At 43.9% G+C, this 25,127-nt stretch overlaps 1 protein-coding gene and 1 long non-coding RNA gene across 2 annotated transcripts in view; one reads left to right on the top strand and one right to left on the bottom strand.

Moving 5' to 3' along the window:
• The window catches only part of LOC126533531 (uncharacterized), a 31,732-nt gene extending 19,825 nt beyond the window's left edge, over positions 1-11,907 (top strand). The window contains exon 3 of the mRNA XM_050180700.3: positions 10,634-11,907. Coding sequence (XP_050036657.2) covers positions 10,634-10,738 — 105 coding nt within the window. The 3' untranslated portion in view covers positions 10,739-11,907. The remainder of the gene's footprint in view (positions 1-10,633) is intronic.
• Positions 1-25,127, bottom strand: part of LOC140219361 (uncharacterized) — a 166,886-nt gene that overhangs the window by 75,482 nt on the left and 66,277 nt on the right. The window lies entirely within an intron of this gene.

The following is a 25,127-nucleotide window of genomic DNA, read 5'->3' as shown; positions in this document are numbered from 1 at the left end:
CTGCCGGAGTCCGTGAACAAAGCATAAAATTAAATTTCAGTTGGTAGTATACGTCCTCTTACCTACATAGCAACCGATTAAATTATTACTGTCATGCCTTGAGAAATCAAGAATTCACGTTTGCCATCGATCTCATGTTCCGTACACTTTTCCGGCCGGCTGTGAACCCTGCTCAGCAACGATGAAATTTGTTCAAATACCGCAGAAGCACAGTACAGCACACGTACGTTAAACATTTTGCATTGTACATGATAACCGAGCAGAAACAGGCGTTAGCAATTGCAATAACAAAAAGATGTGTATAAGTGAACAGCGTCTTGCGAAGATATGGCCGAATATATGTTGAGGTGCAGGAGGTAAAATGAAAGCGCGACAATGTATGGATAATTCATGAAGAAGACCGCATATCTGCCCGACGACATGAACCAGTCACGCAATAATTGAACTGTATATGTAAACCAGGACCATACAATCAGAAAAGTTCTCACGTACGCAATCGATGGGAAGGTGCAAACCGTTGAAAAATATTGCGCAAATGTTCAGACGGGACCCAGGATAGAGACACACGCAGAGCTCATATCTGCGAAGGATAACAAGAAACCCCCAAATTTCCAACGCAAGTCGGGTGCCGCACACAAGCATTCAGAACCTGAGTAGCACCGATAGAAGTTCTACCAGGTTGCATTTCAGAACGTACGTCATGTCATGACGGCGTTGAGGCGGCGTGTGGTTGCAATGTTCCCATGAAGGGGACCTAAATATATGAATCTGGTTTGCGCATTGCAAATGCGCATAAAATTATCCCTTGCGATGGCACCCTGGCAAGCCACTCAAGTAGCGTATTGTTACGATATCCTGTTATGATTAACGTGCTTGGTTCCTTAGTCTTCAACAGATATTGCCGTCTGGTATCGAGTTTCTGTACTAGCTGAAGGAGCCAACATCTGCGTGGACGATCCATCATTTACGGTTCTGGCTAACCCTTGCCATGTAACAGTAACGTTGGTTTTGTAAAAGTAATCAAGCATCGGTAATCTATGATTGGTCTCAACAATTTAGTTTCAAAGTGTTATGTAGCTAGTTCTTTCACATGAGGGCCTTACGCGCACTTTACATTTTGGTGGGCTTATGTTTTTATCAAGTGCAAGCATCAGAAACCCTATCAAGAATGGGCGCTTACAAAGATAGATTGCATTCAAAAGAAACAAAACATTGACCCTGATGAGCTTTAATAGTGCTTGCTGACGAGCTGGTTGGTCATGCATTATTTGTAGCAGTATTAATGCACATGTACAATGCGTGCGCAATACAATAAGGGTCAGCACTCTGCTTTGTCTCTTCTTATTTTCTCATAGAATTTGTTTTTGCTGTAACACAACTACGAACAGCCTAGTAAGTGTAGGGAACTTTGAACAAAACGGCAGAGAGACGCGGAAGAAGTTTGAATTATTTAGCGCTAACGTAGATGGTAACATCTTCCCAACCTACCTGCGCCTTGCGTCAAACACGAAATTCGTAAACAATATACTTTGTGCTTTATATTATCCGCCAGTAGGCAACCATTGTGCGCCAAACCAAGTCTAATCAAGTCTTAAAGAAAAGACTTTATCAGATCAAACCATAGCGTTGTAAGCTCTGCATAGATGATGTTGTGAGCGAATTGTAATGTTGCAAGTAGAGCAAGCATAATGTTGCTCCTAAGTGTGCCCCATACAATATAGATGGGCCGGCAAAGCTTTATTTACCGGCCTTTCTTGCTGGGAAACAAGCAACGAACAGCCCGCAACAAGCTGCTAACGTTTTTCAAGCAGGAAGGCGCCAGAGGAAATGGCGCTAGCACCACCCGGAAAGCTGCACGCGGCTATGTTCCTTCCAGGGCACTTGTCCGGACTTATGAGTCGCTTTGCAGAAGGCGCCAACGACTGTCAGGATCTCCTGTCTGGCAATCCATCACACTGAGCCATGGAGTCTCCCATAGTATGAACGGGAAGACCGCTGCGTCGGAAAAACGCAATTAGGGGGAAGGAAGGCGTAGGAATGGGGGATCGAGGTTGGTGCGTCACGCTAACGATGATGGGCTGATACAAAGACTGTTACAATACGGACTTGTGATGGACGAATATCTGTGGACCCGTCGCCTTCTGGCCCCGCTGAATATTTACAGCACTCGCGACAGCAGCCTGTTCCTTGCGTTCTACTCTGCTGTCGCTTAACGTACTCAAACGCTTCTGAAGAGGTGGAGCGATTTTGCATTTTTTCGTGAGTGTGCCTACCAGTGAGGTGATCGACCCACTGCCAGCTTGGCTGAGAAACCAAGTAGATCCACCATCACGCTCTGCTCCGATGCATTTGGCAACGGAGTCAAGGACGTTTTAAAAGAGCGGAATGAAGACAGTGTTGTATATTGCGCTGTTGTCATGAGCGTTGTGCTTATGCGCACTGGCGTTGTGACAGAACGCCTGTCTGCGCAATTTCTTCGGATTGAAAGATGTGAGCACAGCAGACCCCAAGCGTACAGCTAAAACTCTCTGTGATACAGTCTTGAAATGAATTGCTGACAAAGAAATTTATTCACCCGTAGGCACGCTTACAACTGTGGTATGAACGAAAAGTACAATATAAGGTACAGCACATGTAATACATCATACGTGATGTAAACAAAACAGACTAGCAAACGAAATAATAAATGGTGTCTGCTTGACACTGGCTTTGCCTCACACAACAACAACAACAAAACTCATTACAGCGTCCACGCAAAAGCATTATTGTCAGCCTCGAATTTATGAAAGGTACCCGGGGCACATACAGATACAGTCTGAACTCGGGCAACAGAATTGAGCGTTATTCTGGCTGTAGAAAGACTTTGCCTCGGCATACGGTTATGTACCGCGTAGACCAGCGGCGAATAAACTCGGCTTCACCGAGTTTGAACAACTGTTCTTCAAGATGACCCCATACTATCACCCATAGTTTCCGCATTCTGGGGTACATTGCTCTATTTGACTGCCGAGATCGTTCTGCGATGTTGCGGAAGCACCACAAAACGTAGCTAGCGCTGTAGTAGACGAGACTCGCAAACCGATCTCGGCGCTGTGGTGGCCGCACGATGGATATTCCGAACATTCTTGAAACTAGCTTCCAGAAGGTGCGTGCTACAACGCACTCCTTTACTACGTGCGCGTTGGCCTCTGTTTGTGCGCAATATATGCATTTATCATTCGCTACCATATGCCAGCGTTCGAGCCTGTTTCTTGTAGGTAGAATGCCCCACTGATGTTGCCAATGAAAATCCTTCACTTGAGAGGGCAAATCAGGTGAAAGCACGGCTGTCCATGTTTGTGTAGTAGCTGTCCGTGGAGGTACAGCTGTCTCACACAACATTTCACAAAGCCTGGAAACTGGTTTCGCACGCCACGTTGTGATTCTTAGTTGTACAAGCTGGCTTTGCAAGCGCGCAGCCGCCGCATACTGCGGTGCTGGCGCTAGCGCCGTCGGAAGCAAGTTGCCTGTACACTGCGGCATAGGCGTTCGACGGTAATGGCCCAGCCAATAAAGGAGCAGTGGCCTACCAGGGTACTCATCATCATCAAGTAGATCACATGTACCCTTAGTGCACAAAAGCCTACCGAATGTAACTATGCACGGCAAGCTCCATCCTCCACTGGATTTCGGGAGACGCAAGAATTGCTGCGCTACGTATTGCGACTTGTTTAGCCAGAACCATGAGAAAATAAGTTAGTTTACTACTCGTACTGTTGGTGACGGCGGGAGAGCTACCCTTGCAGCAAACCACAGTTTACTGCACAATACGTTCTTAATGAAGAAAGCCCTTTCTGCCAGCGGCAGTGGCGACGCAGTCACTGCTTCCGACTGTTCTTTAATGCAGCTGACAATATCTCGCCACGTGTGAGGTGAAATACCACCTGTACAAAATTCGATACCTAGTATTTGCATATGCTCGGTCTGTTTAATGTCCCCTGGTAGCGTTATTTCGGCGCGACCTAAATTTATTGCTTCACATTTTCTCATATTTATTTTGCCCCCTTACATTGAAGCATATTGATTATAAATACGAAATACCTCTACAAGACTGTCCCCATCCCGTAAAAACAAAGTGATGTCATCCGCATATGCTGATATTTTTATGCACCCGGTTCCCGGCATAGGAAGACCTCTTACGAGCGGGCTCTCGCTAAACCGCCTTAACAACGAGTCAATCGCAAGCACAAACAATATGGGTGACAAAGGACAACCCTGCCGCACTCCCCTTGTCACATCAAATCTAGGTGTTAACCGAGTAGAAATATGCGAAGCATGGATAAGAAAACCTCCGTATTGAAAACTGAAGAGAACCAAGCGAGGGCCGAACGTGGGACTTTTACAAGTTCAGTAGCAGAATAGCTCTTTGAAATATGTACTCGGATGTGTGGCTTGTAATGTTTCCTCTTAAATCTTTGATTTTTATGATCTATACATTATCGTCTTTATTTCGGAAGCGCGAAAAAGAATAGTTACATTTGCAAGTATACCTAATTTTATCTTCTGTATGTAGAGAGATACAAACCAGCACATAATTTCGTTCTCAGTTTTAATAGCGTGGCGCTCATTTCGTTTGAAATTGCGTCAAGTGAGAATTCGCTGGCGGGATATCTTTTACTCGACTCGCAGAAAACCAATGCTGGGAAACGGCATAAGACGGGAAGAAGCACACAAACGGTGCTCCGTGTGTATGTGTGCTCCTTCCTTTTTGTACCCTCTTCCAACGCTGGTTTTTATGCCTCATGTAGTCGCAATGGCTCCAACAACATCTTGCAGTTGTTCAATGTGATAGTTGGCTGCATAGCGCCAAAGAAACGAAATAAGGGAATTGAAATCTGCATAAACCGTGAACCTCCCTTCACGTTGATGGAATGGAATGCCAAAATCGAAAAGGCGTTAAACGAGCAACGAAAATTATGATAATTGTACATATGTACCAGGGTGTTGCTCCGCTGTTGCTCATGAATATGGTCGAGAAAGCAATCACCTAAGGAAGCTGAAATAATGACAGCAAGTCTTTCTTGGAACACGCCTGTCTTATTCTGCTCCTTCAAAAAAAAACTTCCTTTCAATACATTTTCCAATGCGCCCAACTTCTATGCGCGTAACGCGGTCTTTTCGGCAAGAGGGGTGTTTTACGACATGTCAGCGCTGCCTTTTAATCAGGCTCGTCACCCTCCGTTCAGTGTGACGCGTGGCTTCAGAACACGCGCAAATATCCGCGGGCCCCTTCCTGGAAAACAAATTAGCATAAAGCTATGCCAAGCATTCATGCGTGCAGGGGTAATAAATGATGGAGACGGACATACCCGAGATTTAAATTAAGCTGTTAGATAAAGAACGCCTGGCCTCACTCGACACTGAAGAAATGCGGGGAGGTCAGTATGCACGTAACTCATTTCCATTCTCGATTACGCGCTGATACGGGGGAAATTTTTTTTCAAAGCTGCGTGACGTAATTAATGTAAGTGCATTCATCGCCGCTTCGTTAGGTGTGGTGTGGGACTTAGTATTTAGGCGCAAGGGTGGCCGGTGGTCCGTGTTGAGTTGAAACCGGGCGAGAGAAGAAAGGAGGGGAAGCGGAGTCTGTGCGAGGGGAGTTTAGTTTCGCGTGTAGGTCTTAATCAAACGACGCACTTGGAAGTCTGTTTCCATTCACTTCCGCTGCTGTGGCGCTAATTAGGGAGACGGAGTCGGTCGCAAGATAGGCCTTAGGAATTGTGTTTCACGGGTCGATGGAACTTCATTTTGGGCAGCCACAGATCTTAGTGCGTTCGCCGCGATCTTATGCAGTGCTCCTGGCTCACAGCACTTTGCCGGCTGTCAGTACGTGTTAGATGCACTCGTGTAACAGAGCATGCAACGGGCACTGGTGGAAAGAGGCGGTACTTTATAAACAGATGTCATGGATAGAGACTAGTATTTGTAGCAAGTTATTGGCATTGAAGGAATACTTTGGTTTTGTTTTGGGGACAGCTGCTCAATAGGACATTTAAGAGGGGAAACAAAAAAAAAGTAAGGATGCACAGTGAATAAAAAAATGCAGTCACAGCTTCGTTCAGCTAACTAAACTTGCCATTTGAATCAGTCGCAGGCTGTCAGAGTGCAGTAAGAGTAGAACTCTGGATAAGCTCTTCCTGTTTCCGCGAACGCACAATGTTTTAAGATCTCTTAGCCCAAGGGTGCGCTTCTTGTGCGGTAATGGTAAGACACAACTTGTACGATACACGTACCGCATTTCGAACACCATTTTGCGTCTTCTGCATACTTGTCAGTGTCGAAGTCGTCTCGCTAACTTCTCTCTAAGCAAAAGCCAAGCCGACATTGAAGTTTACGTCTTGAGACTCAACTCGTGCGAGCGTGAAGTTGTCTGGGCAAACAAAACGAACCGGATGGAAGGTAAATAATTAGACTCCTTGGTTATTCACCGCACGAAGCCTGGATTGAACAAGCGGATAAAGACGAAGAAGGTTGTGAGTGACAGAAGCGGTGTTGCACTACTGAACAAAGAGCTACTTACCAAGAGACCACGGGTATATGCATTGAGTTTGTTTATTAATGATTTACTGATTCTTCTATGAAAGTCTAGTTGCAAATGGCCCTGCTTTTTGTACATTGTCCCCCCCCCCCCCTTTTCATCACTGTACGCTTGTGTGCTGTGGACTTGAAGTGAAGAAGAAAACTTTTCTTTTTTCTTCCGCCAGTCTGTAGATTCAGACCGTGTACATTTAGCCACCTAATATGTTTATCGCCTAAACCAATGTGGTAATTCGGCTACTTTCTAGTGGCGTTTACAGAAGTTCAGGTTTCGCTCGACCAAAATCATCAATCACGCGATAATCGTCAGCAAGCAAGCAACCGGCGCCGAGATCGGAACGAGTACTCCCCCCGACTTCTCGCTTTATCCAGGGCTGCGAGAAAGGATAACGACATCTTGGGGAATTGTAAATTGAAGGGGGAGAGCTGGTCAAGGCGTTCCCCAGTTGGAATTTCAATGCGTACTTTAGGGTTCTGATAACGTTTCTTCCTATCACGGACTGCCTGGCCTCAGATGCAGTGCGCAAGTCAGTTGCGTTGCGTAGATGCTGGGACGCCAACCGCCAAACTGACATGCATATCTTAAACAAAAATCCGAGCTCATTGACTGCTATCGCTTTTTCGGTTGTGCTACGGGAGGTCCAACAGACGCAGGAATTTTATATATAATTCACTATTCCCGGAGCGAGGACTTAAAGTAAGAAAAGTAGAATAAAAGGCAGATAGTATGGTCGTTCAATAACTGTCGGCGAGGTCGTTCCGTTAGTCTCACAAATGAACCGCAATCGAATTAGTTGACGGGGCTCACCCAACTTTCTCCTCCCCTTTTCCCCAATAATAGTAATAATAATAATAATAATAATAATAATAATAATAATAATAATAATAATAATAATAATAATAATAATAATAATAATAATAATAATAATAATAATAATAATCTTTATTACATCCAGTCATGTCATTGTTACAGATCCAGCCCGCATAAGCAACATTGCTTGTGTGCCAGGCTGGGCAGTCAGCTGGTAGTACTGGTATGTGTACAAATAAATAAATTAATAAAAAGAATATAGGAAAAAATGATATTGCAAAAGTGAACAAAAGATATTATTTGAACAAAAGAAATTATTGCATCAACAGGGGAAAAAAAGTACACATTGACATTAGAGATGACTTCGCAATCAGGTTCGCATGCTTCAAATCCCGAAGAAAACATCAAAGAATATGGACATTACGTATCACCCATGACCTTAAATGTGATTTTATCTGTTTAAATGTTCCCGCCATATCATTCTCCTTCAATTTATTGAAATTAGCCGGCACGTAGAAAGCACGAGTTCTTTTGCCGTAGTTTGTGTACACACGAGGTACCACATATTTTTCTGTCTGACGTAAACTGCGAGATTTCACGTTCAAGTTTTTGAATTTAGCAGAAAAATGACTTTTGCACATGGCGTCGAACAAAACTTGTTGCTCGACAAACAACATGTCTGACTGGTACATGCTCAGCAAGAGATCTTCCCCGTGACCAAGTGTGCCATACGAGAGGCTATAGGCAATTTTTTTTAGGATGCGGTTAATTATCCTAACTCTACTAGAAGAAACAAAGCCATAAATTGTTATTCCGTACTTTATGATCGATTCCCCAAGTGCCTTGTAAACCATTTTACGAATATTTACATCACAGAAAGATTTTAGGGCATACAAATGAGCGCACACAGCACGTAAGCGCTTTGCGAGCTCTTGAATGTGGACATTCCATGACAATGTGTCGTCGAAGTGTAGCCCCAGGTATTTTGTGCTATTTACCAGAGCTACCGGAGGACATGAGCATGCAAGGCAGTCACTGGTGTGGAGATAAACAGGGGAAATATCCGTGACTGCTTTATATGGGCTGTGAAAACACATCATATTAGTCTTCGATTTATTAATGAACATTTTGTTATTAATGAACCAATCAAGTAGTTTACAGACATCATACTGTAACACTCTAGCGGCTTCGCTCGAAAGTTTGTTCGATACAACCAAAGCCGTGTCATCAGCGTATAAATAAATTTTTGATTTTAGTGGTAAGCAAGCAAGATCATTCATGTAAATGTTAAACAAAAGCGGTCCCAATACGGACCCTTGCGGTACCTCTGATTTAACACGCAATAAAGAACTATAGGACTCCGCCACACGGACACACTGTTGTCTGCCTGTTAAATAATTTTTAAAAAATGAGTAATACGGGCCTCTGAAACCACATCTGCTTAGTTTTGATAGTAACTCTTCATGATCTAATGTGTCAAATGCTCGTTCTAAATCAACGAAAAGAGTCAAAACAACATTGTTTTTATCGATTTCGTTACAGATATAGTCATTAAAATCTTCCAACAGACCCACAGTACTCTGTCCCGAGCGAAAGCCAAACTGCGCTGGGTTAATAAGGCTAAACTTTTCACAGAATGAGGCCATATTAACATAGACTATTTTTTTCCAATATGCTTGCCAAAGACGAAAGAATTGAAATTGGTCGGTAATTCTCGTAAAGTTTTCGAGATCCTTTCTTATAAAGAAATCCTGCGCGTGCTTGCGCTGCCTGTAAATCACATGCATAGTTGTCCTTCTGAAGTTTGTGCGATAATTCGGTTAGTGCAAAAGAGAAGGCAATCTTGTGGCGACCGACAAATAATGTGGTTCGGCTCATTGCAACATTTCTTTAGCTTTCCTCATGACAAGCAATGGATAACTCACTGCCATGCAAGTTTGCACCAATCTTTTCTGTTTTCTATGCAAGGCACTGTCGCTGGTTTATAGTGTAGTGTTTGTAGAGATTTTCTTTTTCGGTGTGAACATCAAGTTATTTTTTCCGTGTGTGAGTTTCATGCGCTGATTGTACAAAGATTTCAATAACGCGTGCTCTGATCAGACATTTACGCAAGTCCGACTTACCACACACTGACTATATAAATACGGCGTACATGACACACTTTATTCTAGATTTAAAGGATGTCTTATTCTTACGATGTGCTTCTTTTCTTGCACTGACGTACTTTTTGTATTCGTATTTCTTAGTCAAATTGATTTATTTTTTACATCTGGGATTACCAGCCCTTCGGGGTTCTATGTTTACAGGATCGCATAATTTAATATTCTTTTATTACATTTCCAGCCACGTTTCTCCTGACTTTAAGAAGCCTTTTTGCGTATTGTAGTCATTTGTACCCTTGGGATCAGACATGGATCAAGCTGTTAGGTTTTGCATCTGCAGCCGTGTTGGCATTTAGGCCACTGATCAGTATGAGTTGGCACCAACCAGTGCGCAGAAAGTTACCGCCTTCTGTTATTCTTCAAGCGAAATGTTTTTATCGCCACGTAATCTTGCGAAGATGCCAGAGAACCGAGACAATGTAGAAAATTATTCACGTGAATAGACCGTGTTTCGAAATTCAGGGCCATATGGTAGCCAGTATTCCATGTCGTGCCCGATTAGGAGGAGCCTAGTGTTGCGCTTCATTCTGGAAGGCTGGATTTACCCGGCATATAAACGGAGATGTGGTGCCGCTTGTGTGACCGTGCTTGTGAGATTAGGCTGAGTGATCTTTTATTAATTCATAATTAATGTATTTATTTGCTCATTGATTTGGCAGAGTTGAAAATGTAGACAATATCCTTTCGCGATTTTTGAAGATTTGATTCCTGCAGGCTGAAATGCATGTCATTCTGTTTATTTTATTTTTTTCTGTTTCTCTCAACACTTGTGTCTATAAGGATATTTAAAAAATGCACCTATGTATCAGGGATTGTTTATGCAACGAGTGAACCGAGTAGTCGAGCTCATTATGCAATGACAAGAATAAAAAAGAAAGCAAGCAGAAATATCCAAATGAGAGCTAATACAGGTTCCAGTCTTTTTTTTTTTTTTTTTTTGCAGCAGACAAGAAGGCAGTGAAAGAAATTGCGGGGATCGCATTGACTTATCAGTGTACTCCTCAGTTCCATTAAGATTCTCTGTGCTTCTGTTCTTATGTTGATTGCAGTGTTTAAATTGTCTTGATTTTTTTTCTTTGTGCAGAGAAAGCAACACAAGACCGGAGAAGCAGTTCTTCACGACTGGCTCACGGACTTCTTGGCGACATGCATGAGCTCAGTGGTCACGTGGTGGAAGAGCTCGGTGTGAAGGAACAATGAGCGTGTGAAGTTTGAGCATGAGTGAAAAAAAAAAGAAAACGTATTGTGACCTTGGACTTATACGGGCCACGACCGTATTTGAGCAGTGCAAGAACTTCATCGGCAGCTCCGACTGTTTCATCGCCTCCACGGCCATGGAAGTGCTGTCACACCAAGAACTCATCACCCTTGCATACATTCAAGCGCACACACTGCCAAGAACTGTTTTTATTTACACATCACATCACCAGATGGCTTTTAATGATCTGATAAAACGAGTGACATTTCGCGAAAACGTACAAGTGCTGCTTCGTTCGCAACAAATGTACGAGAATGGCACAAATTGAGTGTTCTTTGTGCCTACGCATCGAAGACGTGACCATCAGTCGTTGACCAAGAACATGGCAAAGGGGAAGGAAGGTTCATGAAAGGAAAAATTGACGTTCACCCGTATGTAGCATGAAGCTATAAAAGAAACCCAAATGGGCTTGTCAGAGACGAAGTTTCGTTGTTGAATAAATTTTTTTTTAGTGACGAGGCTTTATTCTTGAGAAACCAGCATAGTTTTCCTTTGTAGCTTAGCGCCACATATTGGTGATTGTCAATTTTTCCTTTCATGAAGACTGAGTATAAATGAAGTGTAGGCTTGTGCGCGTGCGAGAATTAAGAATTGAAGCAAAAATTCGAGCCGGATTGCAGAGCGCAGACTAGTACTGAACTCAACTTTTACACGTTTTCTTTGAAACAAGTTCTTATTTGTATTCCACATTTCACTTATGCCTCATTCTGGGTCATTGAATGGGCTGTGATTCGTACTTTTCAAACACAAATACTGTCTGGGCTCATATTCCATTTTCATACCCTAAGCCTAGTCTATGAAGTATAAAGATTACACAGATTCAGCCCAGAGACACAATGTTCTTGCTCATTGGAAGCTTCCGATTGGTATATTTTATCCAGTGGCACTGTCCTCAAAATCGGCAACCTCAGGTGTAATTAGTGAGGAGCATAAGAAAAAAGTATACGGAAAGTTTTTAACGTTTGTGTAAGTTGCTCATACTTTGAACATTCCAGCCACGTAATAGAAGTTTGTGAATGAAAATATTACTTCATTCTCGCACAGTGTATTTTGATAAGACGCTAAAAACGAAAATGAGCAATAAAATACATATTGCACAATTTTTGAACTGGTCTGCTTTGAATTTCTGCACTAATTTTTATGCACAGTAGGTACTCTAACATCTTGATATACTTTGGGGGCTTTCAGTTCGAACCTTTGGGTGAACGTGAGTCATGCAATTGAACTTCAATATAACGCGTCAAATGCACGTTTAGCTTGTATTAAGGATGTGCTGCTCCCGGCTTCCATTGCTGACTATAGCTTGTAGCAAATACGAAATGGGCACATCTGTAAAAAGAAGAGGTAAATTATTTCCCCGTAAGAGTGCATTTTTTGCTACTTTTATATAGTTAAAACTATGCTACTGGATCTATTGTTGAGGACATGCAGTTAGGTTATCGCTGTAATATTTGTGTTCACGATATTTTGTGCACATGTAACATTCATTACGACAAAATCCACAGAGCTGGCCAAACTTTGTTCGACTGCAGTGCATGTCAGGAGCGTACTCGAGTATAATTTTTTTTTTCTGCAGCGACAATATTAAGTGATATAGCCATAACCCAGGCTTGAGTGCGTAGTGCCGTAAACACACGCCCAACGAATCACGTTGCATTCTCTCCGCACCCAGACTTCATCACTAAGTGGAGTGCAGATGACCCAGAGCTCGCATGACAAATGTTTCCGCATGCTGATCATGCGCAGGATGATGGAATGAACAGCGTTTTTGTGATTCCGCTATTACTTCCGCAAACGTGAGCGGACTGGAAGTTCATTTGTCGTGTTGCTGAGAGAAGGGAAAGAGCTAAAACGTCCCTTCTCTTACGGTTCTCCAGTGCGCATGATAAATTCGTAAAAAGAAAAGACATAAATAACGAAAAGAAGTAGAGAAATTATATATTTTCCCCGAAGACAGAAAAGCAATCAACTTCCTCCCGCCCCCCCTCCCACCTCTCACTCTTCCACCGTTTGTAGCTGTTGGTAAGGTCTGAGTTGCTTTTCGGTACTTCTTGCAGCAGTGACAGGTCTTTGTCATGCTCTTTTGACATGGTGTCAAAAGACAATACATCAAAACATTGCTTCCCGCCGAGTTTATCATCCGGTCCTGTCGCCTTATTTACCATTCACCCGTGCGGGAAAGCCCACCTTGTCATAACTCATGGGTGACGGCGACCAACATTGTCTCCAACCCGGAGGCAGCATTGTTCTTTTTTACTTTGCTTCCTCATGCCTGCTTCTACCGCAGTTTAGTGGAGTTGCGCTGCGGCTGAAGTGCAGTTGGTGTAAAGTGTGAGGATCGCGATTAAGTTGGCGTCTCCGAGAATCGTAACGTTCAATGGCATTCATCAAGCGGACATGTTCCTCCCCTCGAGAAAGTAAAGCATGATGTTATGTATCTTAGTTTGACTGTCGTCCAGAGGTTCAGTGAAAGAACATCCGCAGTTAAGCGCGGGTGTATACAGTGTAACTGCTCCTTCAAGGCATGATAAAACAGCATGAATTGTGTGGACGCACAATGGCATGCACCTAATATATATATATATATATATATATATATATATATATATATATATAGAGAGAGAGAGAGAGAGAGAGAGAGAGAGATACGAAGAGAGCCGCTACGTGTCGATTCAGCTCCCCCCTTGTCCAAGTTTATGACGCTGCTTTTCCAGATCCACACTCTTAGGCCGACGGACACATGCCTCCATGCTGGTTATGGGAATATAATCTTTACGAAATACCATTAGAAAAATCGCAAAGTATTGAGAAGAAACTTCAAGGAATTTCGCATGAAGTGTTTGAACGTTAACGTAGCACTAAATTATTGGACCGCACACAAGAATGTATTTTCATGAACCCACTTACCTGGGAAAATTAAAGGATTCTGCGTGAATAACACCATCACAACGAGCATTGCTGTGCGATTAGTGCAACAGAAGAAGGTAATCGTTATTGCTCTTCCTTAAACCATGCTACATTTGCTCCCGCAGTGAACGAGCCTTCTTGGAAATAAAGGAATATATATTCTTCACTGCAGCCACTGCGGCATTCTAGCATAAATTAAATGCGTATGGTCACAAAGACAGAGGCTGCAGAAAGGAGATAATGTGCAATGCCAACCAGGACACAAATATTGTTTCGCTATCCTACGCTGCGGATGGAGAAGCGTCACGATAACAAGGAAATACAGCAGAAAGACAATACTTTCTTACGCATACAGCATTCAAAACAATTGGGGACGTTGAGTGTTAAAGTGCACATATCTGGGGCCCACAAATGTACACTAAAAGAAGAACAAATTCTTAATTTGCGTGCCAAAATCACAACCTGATTATGAGGCACGCCGTAGTGGAGGTCTCTGGAATAACTTTGACCATCTGAGATTCTTTTACGTGCAATCAAGCCTATGTGCTCAAACGCTTTTGCAATTCCCCTTATTGACATGTGGCCATCGCGGCGTGCCTGGAAGCCGCGAAAGGGCCACTAAAGTGAAAAAAAAAAAAAATTAAGCTGCAACAATGAATTACACTTCTGTACGGAATTCCGGAAAAGCCGCTGCTACCGTGGTTTGGAACCGGAATGTTTCTGCTTTGGTGCAGCGGTTTGAAACTTCTGCATATGTTACGGTTCGGGTGAGGTCCAGCTCTGAAGTAAAGAATATAATGGTTCAAAACTGGTTCGAACCAGCTCATGCGCCTTCACAAGTGGGTAGAATTAACACTTTAGAATATTATATATATATATATATATATATATTGTTTGAGGTTCTGCGAAGGCGACTGAGAGTTTTGGCTTTATTTACTACGGGGGCTAAAATTAACGCTGGAGAGCCATTTGTATATAGTGAGGTAGTGAGCTTCATTTCTTAACCGAATGGGAGCTATAGAAAAAAAAGACGGTAGAAAAAGCGAGAGCGTTTATTTGTTAATATCAAGTGGTTTATCAAAGGCTCTTAAACGAACATAATTATCGTGGAACTTGCTTCTATATGTCAACAATCTTTAAGTAAATTATTTTTTGAGGTTCATTATTTTGGGCAGCCCACGAAAAAGTAAAAGTAAAGTCTACCTTTAGAAAAGCCCTTTGTCATCTACGGGCAAGGTTCCATTTGGAACCTAAATTCAGAGCCACGCATCGAAAGCATGGAAAGCTTTTTCATAATGTGACGCATGCTTCCGGTCACCGCCAAGTAATCGTGGAGAACGAACTCTAAAAAGCACCATGTGTAGCACCACAGCTGGTAATACTCGATTCGCCATTACCGTTGATTAATGACTGAACGCCCTACTGCATTTGTTTGGTGCTGCAAGCTGTATAAGAGTGTTTTTTTTTTTCGCGTGTTGCTATAGAACGAGCAGAAAGATTCAGTTTTCGGTGGAGGCGTGTCTTGTCGGGAGGTCGGAAGAGATTTCAACGCCAGAACGGTGCCACGCTTCCGGTCTTGGGGCGACCCACTTCCGGTTCCCTCTAAAAGGAAATAAGAAAGCTAGAGGGTGAAGTTCTGACTTTGAGTGCATGTATCCCCCATCTATGAATCCCGAAAGAATTACAGTGGTGAAAGTGGCTTACATAATGGAAGTCATTTCTATTTGTTTTCTATTTCTGGCTTTTTATTTATTTTTAGGGTCAATTTATTCTTTATTGTAGCTCTGACAAATCGTATGGTTTGCCACTGGAACGGCTGGGCATCCCAGAATTTTTGCGAGAAGGAAAAAAAGCTATCTGTAGAGAAAGAGAGAAGAGTACACAATATAGCAAAATGCTATCGAATGATTCAATGAAACGCGGAAGGAAACAGAACGACTACTGAATGACTAACTCTACCAGGCTTTGAAGACCATAAATTTCTTTCAAGGGCTACCAGAACGGTAACAGACCATGCACCATTGGTCAGTCAGCGGCACATACACCAGCTCTTATACATTTCCTACTGACATCCCTACTTGTGACACATGCAGCTTTTCAAGCATCTCCTCTGTCAGCATTGTGTACGGAGCGGATGGTCAAGTTATGTTCAAAATTCTTGACGAGCTTAACAATCGTGACTATCACAACCAATAAGTGCTCCTAAAAACAAAATTAAAAATAAAGACAAGAACTCCGCAGAACGATAGACTGGACAATCGAAATTTTGCTGAAGCTCTGGTAGCCTGGGCTCAACACACCAGCCCAGAAAATTACAACGGGCGTTCTTTTATGCATTTCGAGGCGAAAGACTCGAGTACCTGAGTGTAGAAGCATTGGTCATCTTGCTGCGTAGGCGCAGGGTTTGAACTCATGCCTTGTCTTTCTCTCTTTCACTCCACTCTCCAGTTGTGTGAGGTACCAAACTGGACCAAGCGTAGTAACTTCCCTGCATTTCCGTTCTCTTCTCCCCCCCCTCTCTCTCTCTTCTCGCCGCACACGACAACAGCAGCCAATAACACGCCGCATAGAAAAGGTTGTCATGTCTATTCAATACAAAATGATTTCATTTTCATACGACTTTTGTTGCCAAGGGCCAATTTCGATGACAGACACGATAATAATATCTAAGACGGGAGGCTCCAAAACTTTAAGGAGTTCCCCTGTTTTCATAATAGCTGCAAAAATGAAGAAGCGGCGTATTCTGACTGCTTCTATATTGTTGTCGCGTAATCCCCGTTATTTATAGAGTATTCAACACGAGCATAGCGCGCGATGCAATAGATTTCGCAAGTGTGAGTACGCGCTGTGATGTGTGCGTTCACTCGTGCGAAACTGAAGAGCGCACAGCGTCGAACGCAAGCTCGGTCCTTCGGCGTTCAATCAGGGAATCCGATCACGAAGCACCCCGAGCCCTCCTGCTGCGCACACCTGCACGTGCGAGCAGAGCAGCGTGTTTGTCGCGTGCACGGTGCTTTAGCTGCACCGTACACAAGAAAACGAGGGGGTTCGGCGGAGATACATCAGAGTCGTGTTTACTCTGGGTCTCCCCCCTATTGGACGGGAGCTTCGGCCGATTTGATATTTCTCAGAAGTTGCGTGCATTGGTCATTTAGCGGTGAAGGCCAGTAAGAAATGCCTTAGTACTAGGTCGCACTTCTTTGAAGTCCCGGATCAATTATTTAAAACCGCGTTGACTACATTGCATAGTGTGGTTAATGGGCTCACTCGACACACGTCCTTCCTCTTCGAGGAGTCAAGCGCAACTGACGGTGTGCGGAGGAGGCCACCGTCAGTCGCGCTATAGATATATATATATATATATATATATATATATATATATACTTTTACCACATGCACGTGACGAGCTTCGCACACACTTCGCACACACTTCACACACACTTCACACACACACATTTTTTTTCCGCTTTGACACTTCTAATGCTGACGCATCAGCATAGAAGTTTCTAATCGATACGAAATATTATTTTATTACATGTCCGGACGTGCCAGCTGTTATTGTTGTACAATTTATTGAAGTCCGGTTGGTTCTTCCGGTCATCACGCTGCCATAGATTCTCTAGTGACGACAGAAATTTCCCTCATAAGCATTGCGTCTCTTGTTAAATCAAGACTTGGACTGTCGGACGCTCACAGTCACTGTCGCGGGTGTCCCGTTAAAACTCGTTACCAGAGAAAGGGTAATATGACGAACACCTGTTTGAAATGGCCCCATCAAGCATGTGTCCTAGGACTTGTTCTACTCTCTTTGACTACACGAGGAAGCCACAAGTCATCTAAGTTTCTGTGATGTTATGCTGAGGTCGTCGCTAGAATATTGCTTTTTTACAGAGTAACATGTCTATACATGTGCTCTTCAAACGTTAAATATGACTTAAGAGTGACACGGCGGTTTCAAATCATGTTTCGAAACACTCGCCGGCCATTGTAACTTACTCAGCGCTGCACATAACTAGATGACTGGAGCTTGCAGTCCGTGGCGACGGGCGCAGCTGGACCCATGATGACCTCACGGCTTCGCGTGACCTGTGAACGGACGGCGGGGTGCGCGGTTCATTTGGGTGGACCTTTTTCGAATGGAATAAGAGACGGGCAGTCTGCCCATGCGCACATTACGGAGCACTCAACTCGATACCCGCACTTTTCTGAAGGAGAGCTCAGGTTTAGGTTTCTAATCACGTATACCACATCTGTGGTTTAAGATTGGCTCGTGATCCTAATGTGATAAACGATAAACGTTTGTGTGCCTGCGTTTTCTGTTGAAGGGCCGAAAGCGTTCTGAGACACGAAAGCAACGACGACGCGTCCGAGATGCGTGGAACGCGGGTGTTTATTTAAAAGGCGTGTTTGGGCATGTGCTCCAGGTGCCGTACCGAGTTCAGTTTAGTGATGAATTATTTATTACCGATATGATGGCGTGCTCTTTGCGATGGGACTTCGTGACAGTGTCGCTGTGAATGCAGACGAGGTTCACGGCTCTTTCATAGAGGTGTTTGATCAGTGTTTGATCGAATCGCTCTATTAGCAAAAATGTTGTCTTGCTTAGCTTAAGTAAATTAAGCAAACTCTCAGGGTCAATTTAAGTAAGATTATAATATCACCAAACTACGTACCTCATTGGTGGATACTTTTCATATCTACAATTGCGCTCGAGCTGGGAATATGCCAGGGAAAAAAAACAATATGGCTGAAACTGTTCATTAAAGGAAATGCTGCGGACCAGCCCTTAGGCGATGCATTCCTCCCCACATGCAGGTTATTATGTGACATATAAAGGCAGCGCAGTCAAGCTGAGAATTTTGAGCATACATTTGGCAAACAGAATTGCTAAATATTGTAGTATTCAGGTAGATGGAAGGACAGAAACATCTAGCTACTTTACATGAACAATGTACATCCTTAAGGTTATCTTTGAAGAGGTGATAGAATAACATTGCCGCTCAACAGAATCCTTAACTGAATTACAGAGGGCAGTAGCACTGCTCATGTGTGGCGGTTCGAACCATGGGAGATGGAGCCGAAGCTGGGCTGCGGAGTCTGGAAACACTTCTTATCTTGACAAGCTAGGATAAAGGAACGCACGTAAGCAAGCAAGTACGCGCGGAGACACGCACCAACACACAGACACACGCGCAAATGCACACGTAAACGCAGGTACTGATAAAGTGCTAATCGGCAGGACTGAGAACACTGATTTCAATCACAAAGTCTTCATAGGGAGAAGGTCTAGTGTGGGAGAGAGTGGAGGTGAGGGGGGCGCAGGACGCACAGCAAGCACCTAATATTTGCTTCTGTCCTGAAAGTGCAGGTCATTATTTAGGCGGTGGAGAAAACAGCACAGACGTGGAGAGGTGCAATTAGAACACGCATATTAGTAAAATCCACGTACAAGTTGCTTAGCCCTAATTTTTTGCCTTTTCACTGAACTCTACTTGACTAACCGCCACACGTTCTACGCCTACCAGCAGAAAAATACTCGCAATATGGCAATGGGAGAGCAGACAACGAGACAGTGCGGGTACTGAGTTTTTGCTTTTGCTCCTTTATTTCTTGCGTTATAACAGCTGTGTGGAACGAACAGGAGTGAAATGAAAGTAAAAACAAACGAAAACAAAACAACGCTATAAAAGTAGAAGCGCATCCTTCGGGTCTCTCATGGGGCGGGACATCCGGTTTGTGCTCTCTCGGAGGACGCAATGACGGCTGCACCGGACGGCAGTCCAGTCTTTCAAAACCAAAATCACTCTCCTGCTTCTAGACACGCTTAGTGAGCGTCCTACCAAGGGATCTGGTTCTCTAATACAAGTCTTCGGCTGACTTGACTGAATGAATGAACGGAAAAGCTTTAAGGCCACAAAGAAACGGGATAAATAGCTGTTCCGAGAGGGCAGTCTTCTTACGCTTGCCAGTTCAGTGCACTGCTGAGGGACGCTGCACTGAATGTGAGACACATTCCTTCAACACATAGTTAAAGTTAAATGTTGTGCTTTGGCACCTTTTAAGCTCACTCTCATTCCGGCATACCCACTGGAAAAAATTTTGTACTTCAGAAAGTATAAATAAAGATTCCTGATGTCGATTGTGATTCGATGCAAAATATGAAAAAAGATTAAGCACTTGGATGAAAGGACCACTTGTAATACCGGAGCAGTGTCTAAATTGAAGTTTATTGCAGTCATCGTACAAAATAAAGTCCATGCATCAGTGTAGGCAATAGTGCAGCACTAATACTGATATCCTCCAATGTTATGCCAAGAAATCTCGACTAATTGAAACATATATGTTGAAGATTAGCGTGCTCTTCGTCCTGCTCCAATGTCTTCTTCTGCAGTGTCCTATTGTTTTCTTTCTACTTGTGGCAAATTTCCTAAATGTCGAATAACAATAGAACTGCATCCTCTCTATAGCAGTGGTGTTGGGCTGCTGAGCACGAGGTCGCGGGATCGAATCCCGGCCACGGCGGCCGCATTTCGATGGAGGCGAAATGCGAAAACACCCGTGTACTTAGATTTAGGTGCACGTTAAAGAACCCCAGGTAGTCGAAATTTCCGGAGTCCTCCACTACGGCGTGCCTCATAATCAGAAAGTGGTTTTGGCACGTAAAACCCCATAATTCAATTCAATTCTCTATAGCAGAACGAGTATTGTACTGAAGCCTAAGCTATGATTCGACGTAACGTAGAAGATCAATTTTGCACCTTCACCAAAATTTACCTTCTGTTAGAACAACTTTCACTAAACAGAGGCACAAGGAAATGTATGTATGGGTGCGGGGCAGAAAGTGAAATGTTCGTTACTATTTTATTCTCGCCGATCACGTGTTGCACTGATCCTCATCAACCGCATCCATGAGGTGTATTCCGTGTCAATAATGACTTCAGTTTACATAACTGATCTTGCCTCATTAGTATTAACGCTATACCATTACGAGCTTATCGGTGGCGAACACGCATAGGAACACATTCGCTCTGCACCTTCCTGGCGTGCAAAGAATCGATGGACACTGCGGCATTTCCGCGTTCCCCTATAATTTACGCGGCGATCGCCCAGAGCCCATCTCGCTCACTCCTCGTTTCCATTGAATACGATCGTCGTCGGTGAAAGGTCCCGGTGGTAGGGTCGTCGCGTTTAACTGCTGCTCCTCGTCGATGTCACAGCGTATACGTCTGTATCGATCGATTGAATCTGAGTGCTCGACCGGACACAGTGTTTGGGGCTCGGGGCCGGAGCTCGTACGCACGAAACGTGGTGACAGCAAACGACTGTCAGCGTGCAGTCTATTCTTTGCAGAGCCGCGGGGGAAGCACGCATATGGTTTGGGGTCGGCGCAGACCAATGATGGAAATGCGTCGAGGAGTTCAGACAGGTGCGATGATGCGCGACGAATCGACCCTAGCGACGAGTCGAAGGCGGCTGGACCGAGGCAAGGTGTTTCGTGTTTTCTGAATCGTGCGAGAACGAGAAGAAGAAGAAGAAGAAGAAAAGGAAGAGGAAGGAGGTCTTCCTGTCGCGCGCTGCTAGCCGTTGTCAGAAGAAACGGATTGATTCATGATGTGCTGAATTTTTATTAGCATCCTACGGGCTTTCGCATAGCTATAAGGACTGTGTGCGCTCGGTACCGGAGAAGTGTCAAAAATTTGGTGTCTTATAGGGGAACTTCCAAATGCAGAAGCTGGGTTTTGCATCTGAAAAAAATTGGTCTAGCGGGATAAACATGCAATTAACGTTAAAATGTGGAAAAGAAAGAGACCAAAAGACATCGTAATTGGTGCATCTAACAATGTTGTAGTTCACACACCTAGAGCCTAGAGACATGGACCATAATATATTTTACTTTTTGCGCGTGCTACAGCAAGAATTCATTATTAATACAGAAAATAGGCGTCAAACTTCCTATCGAAATTTATGAACTAAGGGATGGTGGTGAAGACGTCATTTGTTTGATAAGTACCTGAGAGTACGTGATGAACACATGAGGTGGACTGACCGACCACATAATATACATTGCGCCAAAGTTGTCACGCGTACTTAATTGAAAAAAAAAATCCTTGATGTTCTGAGACACTACATACAAAGTATATACAAGGATATTCATTATCACCCATCCCAGTGCTTTCACTCCCCTTCCCTCTTCCCCAATTCAGAGTAGCAGACTAGAGCACACTAGCTCCGGTTGACCTCTCCGTCTTTTCTGTCAATAAGTTCTATCTATATATCTACAAAGATACCGTATACATTTTCTTTTTCTCATGTGTGGTGTTATTTTCGATATTTAATTTCTCAACGCTTTGTATCGCATCTTGGGTCCTTCATAGTTGGACATAACCTTCCTTCAGGTTATCCCCTCATTGCATGCCGACCTAAAGAGTGCTGCACCCTTGTACGTTGTACGCTGGTATACTTGTTTTCTGGGTCCCTGAATTCATCAAGCCACCGTCTAGTAGCCCTTTGTCTGAAGTTCATTCTGTAGGAGTCTGAGATGAATGAAACATTCATTCATTCATTCATTCATTCATTCAAACATTACTGGACACATGGCAGTTCGATGCGTTTATGAGCGTATTTCTGGGCAAGAAAAAAATGGAGCTTCCAAGTTTGAATACCCTTCGGTAGGTCTTAAGAGAACTTAATCCGGTTTTTAAACAACAACAACATGCCGAGGGCACCTAAGCACTTCTATAAGCTGTGAATGCGAAAGCATTAATGTCCAATTGAATGCTACTGAGTGGTCCTTCAAGTTTTGCGCTGCGAGTAATGCTTGCGTTAATGCTCGTTGTGCTCGCCGTGTTTTGGGAGAATGGACGAAGATGGTGGATTTCGCTGCTTGCCTCTTCGCTCGTTTTGGTGCGTTTTTCCGCACCTTTACCTCGCTTGCGGTGCACTGGAGTGGACGGCCACGTTTTGTTACTGCCGCGGTTGCGGTCGCCGGCGATGTGGATGCTTCAGACACCAAAGCGGTACGGGCAGCCAGAACCAACAAGCACGAGCCAGCGTCACGGGCATGGTCAAGTGGCGTCGTAGCCAATGGGAAGTTAGGTGCCGTTTTTCTTTTTTTTTTTATATACTACAGACGCCGCCGGCTTTTTCGCTCAGTGGCCCATTTGATGCTATCGCATAAAAAAATATGCAGACCCAACGCACACGTTGCAATCAATGAGAAGCGGAACTTTCGCGAAGCAGGTAATTTAACGATATAAAGCTAAAGGCGACGCGCAGAATTGCCCTTGTTATCGTATCCTATGCAACGTGTAATCTCGTGCAAAGTTGCTATTCACGCACCACAGAGGGCACATCTCAACGTTTATGTTGATTCACTGCACAGTTCACAAGCTATGACGAAATGCAAAGTGCGCTTCATTCGAACGCACACCGCGAGATTTCGACGCAGATGATGTCGCGACGAGAAAGACGATGTTTCATCGTTGTCCGGGGAAGAGCGGTGCAGGAGAGTGTTTGCGGAGAGAAGAGCGGCACGAGGAGACAGTGGTTAAGATGATTCCTTCATGCAGCCGCTTTACTCTTGCGTCGTTCGTCTAATGGAAACCATCCTAAGTGCTTTCGCAGCCACGTGCTCTTACGGCGAAGGCAGCAGCGGTCACCGTCAGCAATGTAAGGGAGGGATCGCAAAGACAACTTCATCTCCATGTTTTCTATACCCTGAGGGTGGGTCTACGACGGGAAAGGGCATTAGTTCTAGCTTCACTGTTACTGGTGTAACTGTTACTGGTGTAACTGTTACTGGTGTAACTGTTACTGGTGTAATTGTTAGTATAGCGTAACTGTTACTGGTGTACCTGTCCGGTGCTCCTGTCTGGTGTACGAAGCCTCCGCGGAGATCAAAACTTATTTCTTTGAAGTTTGTAAATTTAGCAGTGTTAAAGGCGGTCAGTCACGTAGACAGAAGGATGACAAGCGTTGCGCGTATCATTCTGTTTACGCCCTTGCCATCTACGTGCCCAGCTGAACATAATACAATTCAGAACGGTCCGTTTAAAGCAACGGGACAGATCGAACACTATAAAAAAAGCTTTGCCGACAAAAATAAAAAAGAAAGGAAGGGGGAAGGAAGGAAGGAAAACAAGATGTGAAAGGTAGAGAGGTTAACCAGATTAGGTGTCTGGTTGGCTACTTAGCACAAGGGGATGAGGTAAGGGGAAGAAAATAAAAGAAAATGAGAGAAGATTTAAAAAAGGGAAAGCATCATTTCGAACATTTTATAGTTTTTCAATGAGTCCTGTTTCCTACGGCAGAATTAAAAAAAGAATGAAAGGAAAGAACACTACTAAAATACTTCAGCACTTGTTTTAATATCGTGTAGTACTCCCGTTCGGTTGCGGACAATATTATTTGATGCTGCAAACAAAGCGCACTTCTACCAAAGCACTAATGACTTAATTTTGAATGCCGTTCTCGGCTAATTCTCGAAAGCTGTGGTAATGAAAGGAACTATTGCTTCGTAGCTAGAGAAAGTTACTGTTGATTGCGGCACATTTGGCAATGATATTTCGTAATTTGTTCATTTATTTATTAGTATATACCCAGTTAAGCAGCACAGCGTGTACCATAGATGCCTCCACATACATCTACAGGTCAATGCCACCAAGTCACTGCGCAGAAAATCATCAGTCGGCCTACGGTCCTTAAAGAGCAACCGGCCGTTGGGAACTATCTGAAGAAATCCGCAAATACAAAGCAGCAGCGCAATGCGAGTTGAATTATTCCCTGGTCCATGTTTTTTCTTGATTTCAGAAGCCGGCATCATTATTTTATTGGATTGCGGCCGCAGTAGAAGTCGTATGCGTAAATGTACTTACAACGGTATTTTAGAGAATGTCAAGTCCTTGCTTGTTCTAACGATACATCATGAAGTCTGCCGTACAACCTCGTAAGAGTCACCGAGCTCACTTCTTTCTAACAGTGTAGTTATATTTCCGCGTTCTTTCGGTCACCAGCAGAAAAAAAGCGAGAAAAGATGGGGAGGAGGTTGACGCTGTCACGCCCACCAACGGTGAAATGACGCCACTTAACCTTAAAGTGTCGCCTCAACTTGAAAGGCTCATATTATGTCATTACGGTGACGGCCGCGGTCTCGTTTGCCCATAGCAGGTCCCGAGTGGCCATCGAGCCGCTTTTGGCGTGTCGTCCCCCAGCATCTACGGTGTGGGAGATTTGCCGTCCGCGCCCAAACCACGGAAGCACCTTTCCACCGCTGGGATCGTCTTTTGAAATCGATCGCGTTGCGCAGAAATTGCTCGGTGCTCTAAAGCACTCGCCCGTGTCGTGATGTCGATTGCAGTGGCGTGTCTGGCGGCTTTCTGTCTTGCGAACTCGAAGCACAGATGTTACGTACACA

The sequence above is a fragment of the Dermacentor andersoni genome, chromosome 7 (assembly GCF_023375885.2).
Source record: "Dermacentor andersoni chromosome 7, qqDerAnde1_hic_scaffold, whole genome shotgun sequence".
Lineage (NCBI taxonomy): Eukaryota > Metazoa > Arthropoda > Arachnida > Ixodida > Ixodidae > Dermacentor > Dermacentor andersoni.
The sequence above is the reverse complement of the archived record's forward strand: the minus strand, read 5'-3'. Positions and strand labels throughout refer to the sequence as shown.